Source organism: Alosa sapidissima, chromosome 2 (assembly GCF_018492685.1).
Source record: "Alosa sapidissima isolate fAloSap1 chromosome 2, fAloSap1.pri, whole genome shotgun sequence".
Lineage (NCBI taxonomy): Eukaryota > Metazoa > Chordata > Actinopteri > Clupeiformes > Clupeidae > Alosa > Alosa sapidissima.
The window spans coordinates 29,791,988-29,806,987 of NC_055958.1; the positions used below are offsets into that span (position 1 = coordinate 29,791,988).

At 43.1% G+C, this 15,000-nt stretch overlaps 1 protein-coding gene across 1 annotated transcript in view; it reads right to left on the minus strand.

Moving 5' to 3' along the window:
- nalcn (sodium leak channel, non-selective) overlaps positions 1 to 15,000 on the minus strand; it is a 125,332-nt gene that overhangs the window by 86,076 nt on the left and 24,256 nt on the right. Inside the window, exon 11 of the mRNA XM_042078367.1 lies at positions 12,236 to 12,322. Within this exon, the coding sequence (XP_041934301.1) occupies positions 12,236 to 12,322 (87 nt within the window). The remainder of the gene's footprint in view (positions 1 to 12,235; positions 12,323 to 15,000) is intronic.

Consider the following 15,000-nt stretch of genomic DNA (forward strand, 5'->3'; position numbering starts at 1 on the left):
AGCTAAGGCTGGGAGTTTAACATCCAGCCGATCCCAGCTTGTGTGCATTTAAGTGCGGAAGGACACAGTGGTGGGTGGAGAGTCACCCCCCTCCTCCCCTCATCCCCACCACCATCACCACCACCTTCCAGTGCAAGTCCAAGTCTCCACAAAGTGCGGCACAGCTTGCTGGTGGGCGGACAATCAGCAGAGATGTGGCGAGTTACAAAAAGTGATGGAGAGGGAGAGAGAGAGAGAGAGAGAGAGAGAGAGAGGAGAGAGAGAGAGAGAGAGAGAGAGAAGGGGGAGAATGAGGGGGGGGGGGGGGGGGGTTGATGAGAAGAATGGATGCAGAGAGAGAGACTAAGAGAGAGAGAGAAAGAGGAGAGAGAGAGAGAGACAGAGAGAGAGACAGAGTGAGAGAGAGAGAGAGAGAAAGAGAGACAGAGAGAGAGAGACAGAGAGAGACAGAGTGAGAGAGACATGACCAGCTCCATCCGGCAGAGGAAAGGAAAGGGGGTCCTCTTTTAGCGAGTGGCTCACGGGGAGAAATCCCTCTCCTCTCTGGGAGCTGGGAGAGCAGCCACGGCCGCTGCCATTATGCAAATCCACTTCCTTCCATCTGCTGGCCCGGCACTCCACTCCAAAGGGACAGGAACGCAGCTCACGAAGCTGCTGCTGCTACTGCACGCGCTCACAACCGCCCGTGTTTACTTTCTAAGCCCTCCCGTCGCAATCTTGGCCGCCATCAGAAGTTGAGAGTTATCATTAGGGCACTGTAATCCTCTACATGATCCACTCAGACAAATCAAATCAAGCCTTACTTTGTCCATGAGAGAAGTTGTGTACAAAATACCCATAGGAAATTCAATTGGCATAAAGTAAATGTTTTTTTTTTTTTCTATTCACATTAGTCTTTTTCCTAAAATGGCCTCAATCTTCTCTTCACTGAAAAATCACAGTAAAGACGACGTTATGAAAAGAGAAAGTGTACATGCTATAAATGTTCACTTGGAAAGGCGCACTGTGCCACAAGTATAAGCATGCCAAGCAAAAATAAGTGGCAGAAGAGGAGAGAGAGGAGAGAAGAGAGAAAGAGAGAGAGAGAGAGAGAGAGAGAGAGAGGAGAGGGAGAGAGAGAGAGGAGAGAGAGAGAGAGGAGAGAGAGAGAGAGAGAGAGAGAGAGAGAGAGAATGGGCCATGAGATTTATATGTATTCCATTTGAGGTGTCCAGAAAGAGAACGAGAGAGCACATTGCCTTCAAAAATTCTGTCACAACAAAGTTCAGCAGCTCTCAAGGCGATTGTGTCCCTGTGAAAAACAAACAGGCAGTGGCCAGTCCTGGCCCTGGTGTGTGTCTCAGGAGCTCAAGGCTAATGGAGCTCTGCTTGGTGTCTCATAATGAATGAAGGCAGCAGTGGCCTAGAGACTGGATGTGGCGACTGAAAGGTCCCATTCAAATTCTAATCCGGCCCAGCAGGGATGGGAGAATGGAAATGCAGCACTTCCTCATCAAGGAATTTCTGGACCCTGCAGGACCATAACTGTATAACTGTGTGTGTGTGTGTGTGTGTGTGTGTGTGTGTGTGTGTGTGTGTGTGTGTGTGTGTGTGTGTGTGTGAGACACTCCTCACACACACACACACACACACACACACACACACACACACACACACACACACACACAAACACACACACACACACACACACACACACAGATAAGCAAACAAACAAACAAAACTGCAGCAATTTAATTATTGTCAATTAATGTCTGTTTAAGATGCAGGATGAAGCTGCAGAAATATTTGTGGATTGCTTCTTTCTCCTTGTGCTTTATAACTTAATTTCAAGTCATTTGTTTAACAAAGGCAGAACATTATGATTACATGACTCATCAAAAACAAAGGAAAGATTTACTACACCCCCGCGGGATCCAATCAATGGCAACAACAAACAGACATTTGTCTCCTGACATAAAAAAAAGAGTTACCAAATGAGAGAGAACACGGATTCAGTCCTCGTTCCATTAAGAGGAGGCTATTAAACATGACCAGTCTCTAACAGGTGTCAGGAAGAGCCCCACCACAACACACATAAACATACACGAACACACACATACATAAAAACACACACACACACACACACACACACACACACACACACCACTTTTACGGCCCTGCCGGTCTGTGTGTTGGTGTGCCTTTACTGCCTTATTAACTCCGCCCCGACACGCACACACACACACAAACGAACACAAAAACACACGCACACACACACAAATACACCTACACACATTCCCTTCCAAGTCTATGGAAGAATATTAGGCTCAAATGTTTTGTACGTGTGTATAACATTTTGAAACTGTAGAAATGATTTGTAACTGTAAAAATGATCTGTACAAGTAATTGTCAATATTACAAATATGCCCTACATTTACAAATCTATTCTACGGATCGGTTTTACAGCTACAAATCAACCTACTGTACAGTTGAGAATATTTTACCATTACAAATATATTCTACAATTACAAACCAATATTCTACACACAAAAAGCAAGCGGCAGAGATTCGCAATGGCAGAATAGTTTTGTAATTGAAAGACAGCAACTGTGGAAGGTTTAGTACCTGTGGAATATATTTGTAAGTGAAGGACATATGAGTAATACTTTAAATCGTTCGTTTTATTTTTTTTTGTTAAATCACAAATCAGTTTTACAGTTACAAATCCTGATGCAAACACACACAATACATATGACACTTCTCATCCCTAAGGTGGTGCAAAAGTCTTTTTGTGCATAGTATATTGATTTGTAATTGGGGGCCAAGCAGCGAAGCTTCTATGTTTTCTTCCCTATTATTATTAAGCTTCCGCCATTGGAGTCTATGGCAGCCCATAGAACCGTTTGGCGAAAAGTTCTGAGTCCAATAATTAATTTCACCAAGTTTCATGCCGGCACCTCGAGCGCTCTAGCGCCACCAACAGGCCAAAGTTGGACGTGTGTTCACAGACGTAACTTTTGACCCGTTGACCCGATTGTCAAAATGAGGGTATCGTTGAAATCCTTGGACCAAGCCAAGTTCAACGCGCCCTATGACGTCAATTGTTGACCTCTATGTTTAAATCACAGCAAGTGTGATCATATCTCAGTCGATCTTTTATTTTTGATGTGAAACTGATGACAGCAAGTTCCATCCGGGGCGTGGAGGGACGGGCAGGGGCGATGGGGAGGGAGGCGGGCGGCGACACTCAGCCCTGGTTCAGCCCTACAGAAACTTGACCTTTTAACTCAGCCAATCTTGGGTTGTTTGACATGGAACTTGCTGTGACTGCTTAATGCTATATGTCTGATGCAACAGCATTGAGTTACATGGCAAATCTGGACTGCTGAACTGACTGCTTGGCCCCCTCATTGCTGCTTGCAGCTATATTTGTAGAATATTTTTGTAATGGTAAAATATTTGTAACTGTAGGATGATTTGTAGCTGTAAAACCGATCCGTACCCGTAGAATAGATTTGTAAGTGTGTATCTAGGAGAGGAAAGCAGAACAGCACCAATAACACCAGTGATAATAGCAGAGGACTCTAGCATCTGCCCTCTGCATGGCTCTCTACTCTTGACTCTCAACGCTCCCTCTCTCTCACCTCTCTCGCTCTCTCCATGTCTTTCTCTCTTCTCTCACACTTTCTCTCCATCTCCCTGTCCCCCCCCCCCCTCCCAATCTCTCTCTGACTGAGATGGAACATGACAAAGCAGTTTGACATTTCCAGCTTCCAGACGCTTGTTCCTCCCCAAGGTGTTTTGGCTGAAGGGGACGTACAGATGACTGTCTTTTTCATTCCTCTCTCTCTCTCCCTGTCTCTCTCTTTCTCTCTCTCTCCCTCTCTCTCTCTCTCTCGCTCTCTCTCTCTCTCCCACCTCTGGAGGTCCTGACTCCTCTGGTCCATTCACTCAGCACCGTGTACTGGATCTCGCTCCATCACAAGGGAAGGCCGGGAAAAAAGCAGGCCCTGGAGCATGTTGTTGCTGCTGCCACTGCTGTTGCTCTCTCCGACCTCCATCAGATTTCCATCCGGCCTCCGTCAGTTCCCCCTGTGGATGCTGGATGCTTTCAGCCATTTGGTCGTTTTTTTTTTATCTTTCTTGTCTTTTCATTTTCCCTTTTCTCTCTCTCTTTTTTTTAAATCAAACAATGAAAGATGTCGAACATTTTAGAAAAACAGCGGCACTGTCAATGCACCCAAGGTGAAGTGGCCTACTTTGTCTGATGCTGTTGGTGGCGCTAAAAACGCAAGCGCACAGGATGTCAAGATCAATTTAATAGCTTGCCATTGAAAGGCAAGATGGCTCCCACGCTGTTTTGATGTTCCCCCTGCATTTTCTTTCATTTTTTTCATGTGTCACTGTTTTTTTTTGTTCAGAAATCAGACCTTTCTCTTTTTTTCCCCTCTCCCTCCTGCACGCTCTGTGAGCTCTTGTTATCCCTCTGCTTTTGCTGGGCAACTTTGAAAACTTCAGGTGCTACAACTGTCAGCTGACAGACAATTAGCGTTCCCTTAGTGGCAGGGCGCCTGGCAAACTCTGCCAGCTTCGCAGAGAGCCCATCAAAAATAAAAAGGAAAAGAAAAGAAAAAAGAAAAAGCATAGGAACTACATTTCCCACACACGCATGCACACACAGACACACACACACACACACACACACACACACACACGCCCAACGGGTCTGCACAGCATACAGAGCAGAGCAGATTCTCTGTGAGATCTTGTCAGTAAAACAGACATGTAATAATAGAATAATGGGATTGTCAAGAGACACCCCGTTTGTATAAGATGTCACCTACAATCCCTCTTCTGAATGATGCAGAGGCACTGAGTGCAAAGAATACTTGACACTTGAGTGAATACGCTGCACATAGTCAAACGTTCCCTCACACTCAAAGTGCACGTGGGCACACAAAGTCCCATGTACCCTTAACAGCCATGTTTAAATAGTTCTGAGCTTTTGGTGAGAAATTTGATTCTCATACACGTAAGGCTAGGCAGGCAGCCCTGACACCATTACAGTAATGCCCACGTTTAAGGAACAGTTCCGAGCTCATACTGAACTCTTATGGGGATCTTGGCATAGTGTAGAGAGGCCACATGGCTATCACAGTCATAAGGTGTGTGTGTGTGTGTGTGTGTGTGTGTGTTTGAGCGGTAGATGTGCTGCTGATCAGGGCTCTGTCCGGGGGCCACCCAATTCTCAACTTATTCATTCCAAGTAGTGCTACACAACACACAGGCACATACACACAACTAATGTTACCACACACACACACACACACACACACACACACACACACACACACACACACACAAACACACACACACACACACACACACACACACACACAGCAAAACATGAAAACAAATTCACATATACAGCCTTCACAAGTATACAAGCCCACAAAAACACACACACACACACACACACACACACACACACACACACACACGAACACACACACACACATCGCATTCAAACACTGTAAAATACCCCTACTGCTGCACTGAGTTATGAAATGCAAGCAATCTGAGCGCAGCCAAAACAAATGCAGATCTTTGCACTTTTCTCACAATGTCCCTCAGTATTGCCATACCCTACAATACCACCACAGCCAATTAGTTGGAATGGGAAATGGCTGAGGAGAGAAGATAGATAGATAGATAGATAGATAGATAGATAGATAGATAGATAGATAGATACTTTATTGATCCCCAGGGGAAATTCAAGGTCTCAGCAGCATACATACAACACAAACACATTCTTAAACAGCAGAAAGAGTAATTAAAGTATATAATATAAAAACACAACTAAGCAGTAAGGACAGTAGAAGATAAACAATATGCTAACTATACTAAAATACTAATTATACTAACACTTAATACAATATATAAAAATATACTAAAATACAAATTACAAAAATACAAATTATACTAACACTTAATCTAAATCAATTCTAAAAACAGTATCCACATAGTGGTGATTAATAAATCAGTGGCGCTTGCAATGACTGAGGCAGAAGACAGAAGGCAGACTGAGGAGAGGAGACAAACTAGCTGCTGGGCCCATTAGGGAACTTAATAGCACTGGCCAACTTGGGGAACCAATTCGGACACCATAATTCAGTTGATAAATTACATTTTGCACCCCAAACAGTCGAACAGCTCCATGCAATTTATGCAACACACAGTATTATACATCTCCTGTTTTACTACAAAAATATAAAATACATTTATTTTTCAAATTTAATAATTATTATTATAATAATACTAAATTAATGTGAGTTCTAAACATCTACATCCCATTACCTGGTAAACAGCCTACTGAAAGGAATTCTCTGGAACCTTGTCTCGTGGCTATGCCCACAAACATGCAGAAGGGGCCAATGGACCATTCTGTTAACTCACACTGCCAAGAGAGGCAAACCTTGCAGCCAATGACACAGTCCGAGTGGCAGTCGATAGCAAACCTGCAATCACAATTTCTACTCCATCTCAGCCCCTGCCGGATATGGGAATTCTGTTCTGATCAATGCCCCCTTTCTATAAACTCGTCAGTGAAGGAAAATGGTCATCATTCAACATGTGATTCAAGAGCCTCCTTGACAGACCGCCAAGAATACTGATCCCTACGACCAGGTATGTTGTAGATCACAGTAGTGGCAAACACTGGCAGTTGGAAAGCCTACAGGAGTGCAGGAGTGGCGAGGTCTGGAAGACCTCCACCTGTGTACCAGACAAAATGGCTGCTCCATTTATTCTCCGCCTCCAACCCCCGCGGCCTTGCACTGACCTTCTCCCTGCCAAGGCAAGCTAAACAGCATTGGAGAGCAGAGGGTCTGCTGCAGATCAGATTAGAGCTAGATGGCCAGATCAGGGCCACTTTGGGGCCACATCACAGCCATATTTGGGTCAGTTCAGGGTCTGGTCACAGGCAGATAAGGATAAGGGCCAAATCAGAGTCAGATTAGTGCTATATCAGGCCATATTAGGATGATATCAGAGCCATATCAGTTTCATATCAGGGCAATATCAGAGCCAGATATCAAGGCTAGTGTTGCCTGCTCTACAGGACTCCCTTGTCCACCATCTTGTGTTGCCCCTTACCGGAGCTAGAGCGAAGGAGAGGACCCTAGAAAGCGAATGGTGTGATTTGTGGGGCTGAGAGGAGGCCAGTGATTGGCAATAAGACTCTATGATGAAGCAACAGCGGTTCCCTCAGAAGGAAGCAACAGTAGAAGCTCAAAAAGAGAGTGGGGGGGGGGGGGGGGGGGGGTCTTCCACCCAATCACGCCACCATACCCTCCAAATCAAGCATCTCGAAGGAGAGGGGTTTTATCGATAGGCTGAGGTGTTCTCCCCTGAACATTTAATAGGGCTATCAATCAAGCTCACAGCATCTGGAGCATGGTCAGAGACAGAGAGAGAGAGAGCGAGAGAGAGAGAAAGAGAGAGAGAGAGAGAGAGAGAGAGAGAGAGAGAGAGAGAGCTGCTGCTCACTGCTAGAACATTGAGAGACCAAAGATGAAAGAAACTAAGATATGGATGCAAAAGGGAAAAGATAGAAACCTAGACGTTGAAACTAAGTTTTATGAGGATATCTGAGCCAAAGGCAAATATTTAACACAAATATGACCAGCATGGACACATGCATAAGTAGTCACTGGTGGTGCATTTGTCTGCACACAGCAAGTCACGGTCACAAATGTTAGACACTGGTGTGCGATGCACTTTAAATCAATGTGTGAAACAACAGAAAAATGGCTCTGAGGTGTAATCAAATAGCTCACACGCGGGTACTGCGCACTAAGCACAGTCAATTGATCTGGAGTTTAATTACAGTATAACTGCAAATCCTATAAAATGCACAGTTGAGATTTAAACCACGGAATGCAGCCAGCAATGTTTCCAGCCAGGCTCACACGGCCAGCCAGGACTGCCACGACTCTTGGTGTGGACTCAAGCTCTCCCAACGAACAACTTTTAAAGTTCCCCCAGCAATGGCGAAAGTTCAGTGCCCAAGACAAATGGCGGGGAGGTCTTATGCTGCGGCGCCTTCATTAGATTATCTGGAGTGTAATTATAATGTAGGACCACACTAAGGCCTAATTAACACCTGTGTGGCCTACGGAGAGGAGAACAAGGGCTCCTAATTAACCCTGCCATTAAATCCCCCTCAGCAGCCGACTCTGGCATGGAGCTGGGCCTGGACTACGGGGGTGTGCAACTATGGATATCAACCATTCTCCAACATCCCCTAGTGTACATGTATGGTTATATGGCTATATTAATGTAAAGCTGCAGTAATATAAAGCTACTCCTATACTGTAATTATGGTTCTAAGAATAGGACAGGAAAATGTCTTGACAAGGGAAGGGATATGTCCACTATATACATGTAAGTATAAAAATATTCTGCTACTTATATTATACAATTTACAACACATTACTTTATAATCGATACAAATTTCTACTATTTATTTTATAGCCTACAAGTTACATCACATTACTTTGAATCAATATATAGTATTCGATAACGCGTTTGATGTAATATAATAAAGTACTTTTTTTTCTTTCTTTCTTTCTTTCTTTCTTTCTTTCTTTCATCTCTCTGTTTGTGTCTGAAACAGGCAGGTGTTTACTCTCTCCTTCTCTCTCCCTCACCACTCCACCTGCCTGCCGCCCCCCCCCTCTCAGTGGAGGCTGTGCGGCTGACTGCAGGTAAAGTACATCTGCCAGACGGCTAAGCTAATCACCTGATGCCCAATTACTCTCGGACTTGGCAGTGCCGCCCGCACACCGTCCAGCACTTAGCTTACCCGGATAAAGATGTCTGATTGCTATTTTTGCACTAATCATTCCAAGATTTCATATTTTAAAAAGTACTGGCTGTAATTGCGCTGCTGATGTACTGTAGACTAAAAGGGGCCTATTAGAAGGGAAACACATCTATGCTCAGAAATACCACAAATGTACATGCTCTGCACTTTAAATTTTAAATTATGGCAGCTCTATTGAGTATCTGTTTGAATGGATTCATAAACGGTTTTCTATGTCATTTGCTAACAATGTTTATCTTACATATTTCAGATTTGCCCACGGTGTTGTGCCATAAAATCTGTCACTATGAAAAATAATGCAACTGCCTAGACAAAGGATCATTCTGGATCATTCTGTAGGCCCTCCAGACCACACATCCCTGGTATCTACATGGTGTTAATACATGTGTAACTCAACTGGACACGATACCATGAAATACAACGTGTCTCTTTAGTCCAGTGATCTCCCTAGGAGTGCTGAGAGTAATCTTCTATCTGTATTCCACCCAGCTATGCACTCTTCAAAATCAAGCCAAGCCCAGAGTCCCCAGATGCCTAGGAGGGCCCTAACAGGAGTACTCTCTCTCTCCACACACACACACACACACACACACACACACACACACACACACACACACACACACACACACACACACACACACACACACACACACACAGCACTCAAACCACTCCAGCACACTGGAGGAGGGAACACATCTGCAATCAGGGAACATGTGCAAACACACACCGACACACACACACACACACACACACACACACACACACACACACACACACACACACACACATATACACACACATACACACACATACACACATACACACACACATACACACACACACACACACACACACACATCTTGTGCACTCACCACTCTGAGGTCTGGGGATGAGAGTGGCTCTAAAAACTGACTAAAACAGTATCATTTGGACATGAAGTTCCCTCCAAAAATGGGGCATGTTTACAAAAAAAGCACCAGTATCCAAGTTTGCGACAAAGTCAGCCATGATTACTTTTAAAGAGACCTTTGTCAAATCTCCGCTCCTTGTACCACTCCCTTAATGGCCTGGCTGGGAGCACTTCTCCTAATGGCAGCTCTTTACAATAGTGTAGTGCTGATCGGTTTGACAAAATAAATAACTCAAATAACTTGAGTAGCTACAACCCATCACCCAAAGCTACTCTATGTTTTAATGCAATAATGAAGACACAAGCAGCGTGATGGATTGCTTGTATTAGTTAGTACCTATGCACACTGTCATTTAATCAATTTCAATAGTTTGAAGCTTTAAGTGTGTTCTCAAGAGGTATTGATTTGCTTTTTTGTGAATAACATGTTGAAGACAATCGATGGAAGAATAATGAATAATTCAATCATAAGAGATCAATTTCACCACAGATGCTTGACAATGAAGAGCTAGTCCAACTAAGGAAATGCAGTTCAGATGAAATGTTGTTTGATGCCAATTAATAGTGCCTTTAGAACACCTGGTAATATGTATAAATGTCTGAAACACCATTTTGCTGTTTCTCACTCATGCCTGCAACACACACATACACACACACACACACACACACACACACACACACACACACACAGACACACACACACACACACACACACACACACACACACACACACACAGACACACACGCAACATTTCCCTCTATTTCCCTTCCCATTTCAACCCCAACCTGGACGAGCCACTTCATTCGTCTGCCATTTCTGACGCCGGGTCTTCAATCACCGTTCACAGACCATTGCATTCGGCCGAGAGCCACAGTGATTGAACTCTGTGATGAACTACATCCTGACACTCTTGAAAAGGAGAGGGAGGAGGAGAAGAAAGAGGACAAGAGGTAGGGAGAGAGAGAGAGAGAGAGAGAGAGAGAGAGTAGGCGAGAGGCTCTGCACAACTCCTCCTCGGCCTAATGGAATCCCTTCAAAGTCACCTGGAGCCTGGAAATGTCGTTAAATGTCAGACTTTGGTGTCAAAAGGCCCATTGCACTTCCTTTGGCTGACTGATTTGTCCATTTTTTTTACCCTTTGGTAAAGGCAGGCTTTGTTGTCGATTCTAGGTTCTCCATATTGCTTTTTATTCACTCCAGAGGTACAAAGGTTGTGCAGCTAGTGTCAAACTTTCTTGTCATTCTCTGTTGAGGTGTACCATGACCAACCAACAACCAACCATACAAACAAATAACAAAATTCTCACTCCGACACACAGTGGGTAAGTCATAATGTAAATAAGTAAGTAAATAAATAATAAATAAATAGAAAGAAATAAAAAATAAAAAAATAAATTAAAAAAATTAAAAGAAACAGGCATGGATGGGTGAAAATCAATAAAGGCACACTGTCTTGCAAATCAAAAAGAAATAAGAAAACCCTGTTGCTTTAAAAGCTCATGGGCCTATATTGGCCATTCTCAGGGCACAAAATGGATGAATAAATAGTTGAATTCAAAACACACTTTTGTTGGGGAGATGTAGGACGTCTGCACTGAGGGAACCCCAGTGTCTATATAACGTGCTGAGGGAGGGAGGGAAGGAGGATTGCCACTGGCTGTTTTCCCTCTGGATGCTCTCACAGTGTGAGACGCCCTCCACACGAGTACACTCATTAGCATGTGAATGGCTTAGCTCACAGGACCCCCAGCTGCCTCTTCACCGACTTCAACACTCAACTGCGACCAAAGATACAATACAACCACCAGCAAAAGTACGACGAGAAAAAAAGAATCCCCTGCATGGTTTCATTTAAGTATAATTTGTCATTTTGTGACAGCCATTGAACTCCTGACAGTCTTAAACTGGCTAGTCATTCAGACATAATTTAAAACCATATTAGTGAAGCATTAGTGCGCCATTAAGGTCGACGAGTGATGGAAGACGGCGTAGGTGACTCTGCAGGTGCCTGAGTGAAATTAGGACATTTTAAGTCACTGCGCAGTGAAATGCTAGTCTTTGATGTGAAATGTATTCAGAAATAATTATTTATCCCGGAAATGCTTACTCTCAAAAAATCTCAAAAAAAAAAAAATAAAAATAAAAAAGAGACAAAAATGAAACAAAAACAAAAGTGCCAGAGCATTTGCTCTCACTGCTGTGTAGGATCCATCTCAGACTTTTCTTTCTGACCTAAATTTCTCTTCTTTTCCTGCACTTTTGCCCCAGGCTCTTGTAATAATTTTCCTACTCCTGCTCAGACATGTGTGGCATTGGAAGTGGCACTGAGTCTGGGAGGCCGTGATTGTGTGTTGTTATTTTGGTAAGGGAGGGGGGGGGTGAGAGAGAGAGAGAGAGAGGTGGTGTGGTGCGGTGTTGTGTTGGTGTCATTAGCTCAGATGGATGTGTGGTACAGTACCTGCAGGACAACGGGAGCACGGCCATGAGGCTTGTTCACATCCACCGCCACCAGCTGCCATCCACCTGCCGAATCCTCATGGAACATCTGAGAGAGAGAGAAAGAGAAAGAGCGAGAAAGAAAGAGAGAGAGTAAGAGATAGTATTCTTTCCTTTCCTGTTTTCATTAATACTCCACTTTCCACAAAAAAACTTCATGTATAAACTCAAACTTGTAGCTTTTGGCAACAATGTTTTCATTCATCCATGCCTATGAAGCACCATTTGATCATGTTTGATATGATTTCTTTAAAGATGGAGAGACAAGCAAGGAGAGAAAGAGAAAGAGAAAGAGAGAGAGAGAGAGAGAGAGAGAGAGAGGTGGAGATGAAGACAATAAAACAGGGGCAGAAGCAAGAGGAGATCGACAGACACAGAGAGAGAATTTATTACATGCTTATTACATGCACAGAGCATTGTCAAGACCATCCCATAAATAATAACGTCTCATAAACACTAAAGACTATGTGTTATTGGTGACACTGTATAATCAGTCATGGGAACTTCATTTGTGTTCCACGATTCCATCTCGCTGTCTCATACAGGCATAAAGTATGCATACAATACAGATATATGAGCGAATGACAGGTTTGGAGGCCATTGCTATTATCATCAGACCAACAACCAGACCAGAAAGAAATCTCTCTCATTTGGGGGCGTTCAATCTCACCACATCCATCTTCAACAAGGTTTTTTTTTTTCTCAGTCTTAAGAATTCAAACATATTCTCTATATATCAATGTAACTGTCACTGCAAATAGTCTAGGGTTATTAGATCCAATGAATAGGGAAAAACATGTGTTAAGGACTAACACATGTTTTTCCCTATTCATTGGATCTAATAACCCTAGACTATTTGCAGTGACAGTTACATTGATATATAGAGAATATGTAGCAACTTGAGAGCATTTGGGAGGTTCAGAAGGAGGCACTTTCAATGGATTTCCCCACAATCCACCTTCAGGTCGACTGTCTATTTAGTCAGTCAAACAGCACCAATGCCAGAGATATAGTGGGATGATAAGGAGGGAAGTAGGTCAGGAACTGACACAGAGACCTCATTTTGTTTCTGAACTAGAGGCTTTTTTGTCTGGTTTGCTTGAACGTAGGCTATGTGTCCATTTTACTCAATGCCGTTTAACATTACAGCAATGCAAGATGGTAAGCAACAGGTTACCTAAACCTTTGCAAGTTCGCTAACTATTACATTAGCTGGCAAGCCCAAGTTCAAGTTAAATTGCCAAGTCAGCTAGCATGGTTTGAGTGGCTAGATAATGCATGCTAGTTTATATGTTGTTCATTTTAATATTGGAGAATGTAAATTAATGATGTTATAGTATTAATTATTCAAAAGTAATTATTCAAAAGGCTAGTCAATTCATATTGAATGTTCTCTCCTTGATTGGTTACCTAGCAAGACCATTTGTGTTTCTTTGTTAAATCACAGGTGCTTTACCTCTGAGGAACTATTGCCCATGCCATTAAAGTATTAAAACTGGATCAGTACTTAAACTGGCTACCGTAATTTCCCAACTATTAGCTGCGGCTTATACATTGACTTTGCAAAATTTCTTCAGCTGTGAGGTTAATACACGGGGTTTCTTTTAACTTGCATAAAACACTCTCCTGCGGCTTATGGACCCTTTCAACAAGGTAAACAAAAACAATGCTTGAACGTTCTATTTGGGCCCCAATCTACTTCCTCTGCATTAAGATAACATATGGAATGTTAAAAAGGAAGTCTTGTGGGGCCAACTATGATGCTGATAATGGAACTCTCTTGAAAGGGTCCATACACAATACGGCTAATACACAGGAAATTACTTTAGTAGAAACAGGCTAGAATTAAAATTGGATCAGTATTTAAACTGGCTAGTAGAAACAACCTAGAATTAAAACTTGATCACACACTTGCTGAAGAGAGACAATCCCATGGGTAGCAACTACAAGAGTACACAAGTGCAGAACACATCAAATCCCTGACCCCGTATCAACTTCTGAGCGCTGTTATCATGCTAATTGATGTTCTATCTAATTCACGGTCTTAAGCAATGCATTGTGGTGGAGAGCCTTATTTTTAAAACAGAATTGACTTACCCCAAGAAGAAGACCTACATTATCCTTTTCTATCGAGCCTCCGAGTTAGAGATAACCAAAGAAAAACCCAGGAGAAATCACTCCTTGTCATTACACTCACACTAGCCCTTTGGCTGTGACCGATTAGAGAGGTTGTTGAAATTAATAGAAAATCAGAATGGGAACCCCCCCCCCCCCTTGCTTCCATCTTCTCATACTCATAACTTAGTTATTGTCTGTGTTAATTTTCTTAATAAAAAATAGTGTGGGGGGGGGGTTGGTTCTTGTCCCCTCTGGATCAACACAGGACCATTTTATTTGGACCCAGATCAAACGAGGGACAACGGGTGTATAGTTTGATAGACGGTAACTGGATGCTTTGTGCACCACTCACACTTTAATTGCTTTTCTCGCTCTCTATAGTGATGACTTGGGCGTCTCAGTAATTAGAATGAAATTGAATAGTCAATAAGAGGGTAATTGTTCTCAAGGTCACAACAACAGCTTGGGGTGGGAGGCTGGAGGAGGGGGGGGGGGGGTGGGGGAACAAATCTGGACATCAACAAAATTATGCAAATGGATAAAAAAAAATCAACCTGTTTATTGCAAGATCAGGAAGGCAACACAGGGCCTATTGTGTGCATTTCGTCA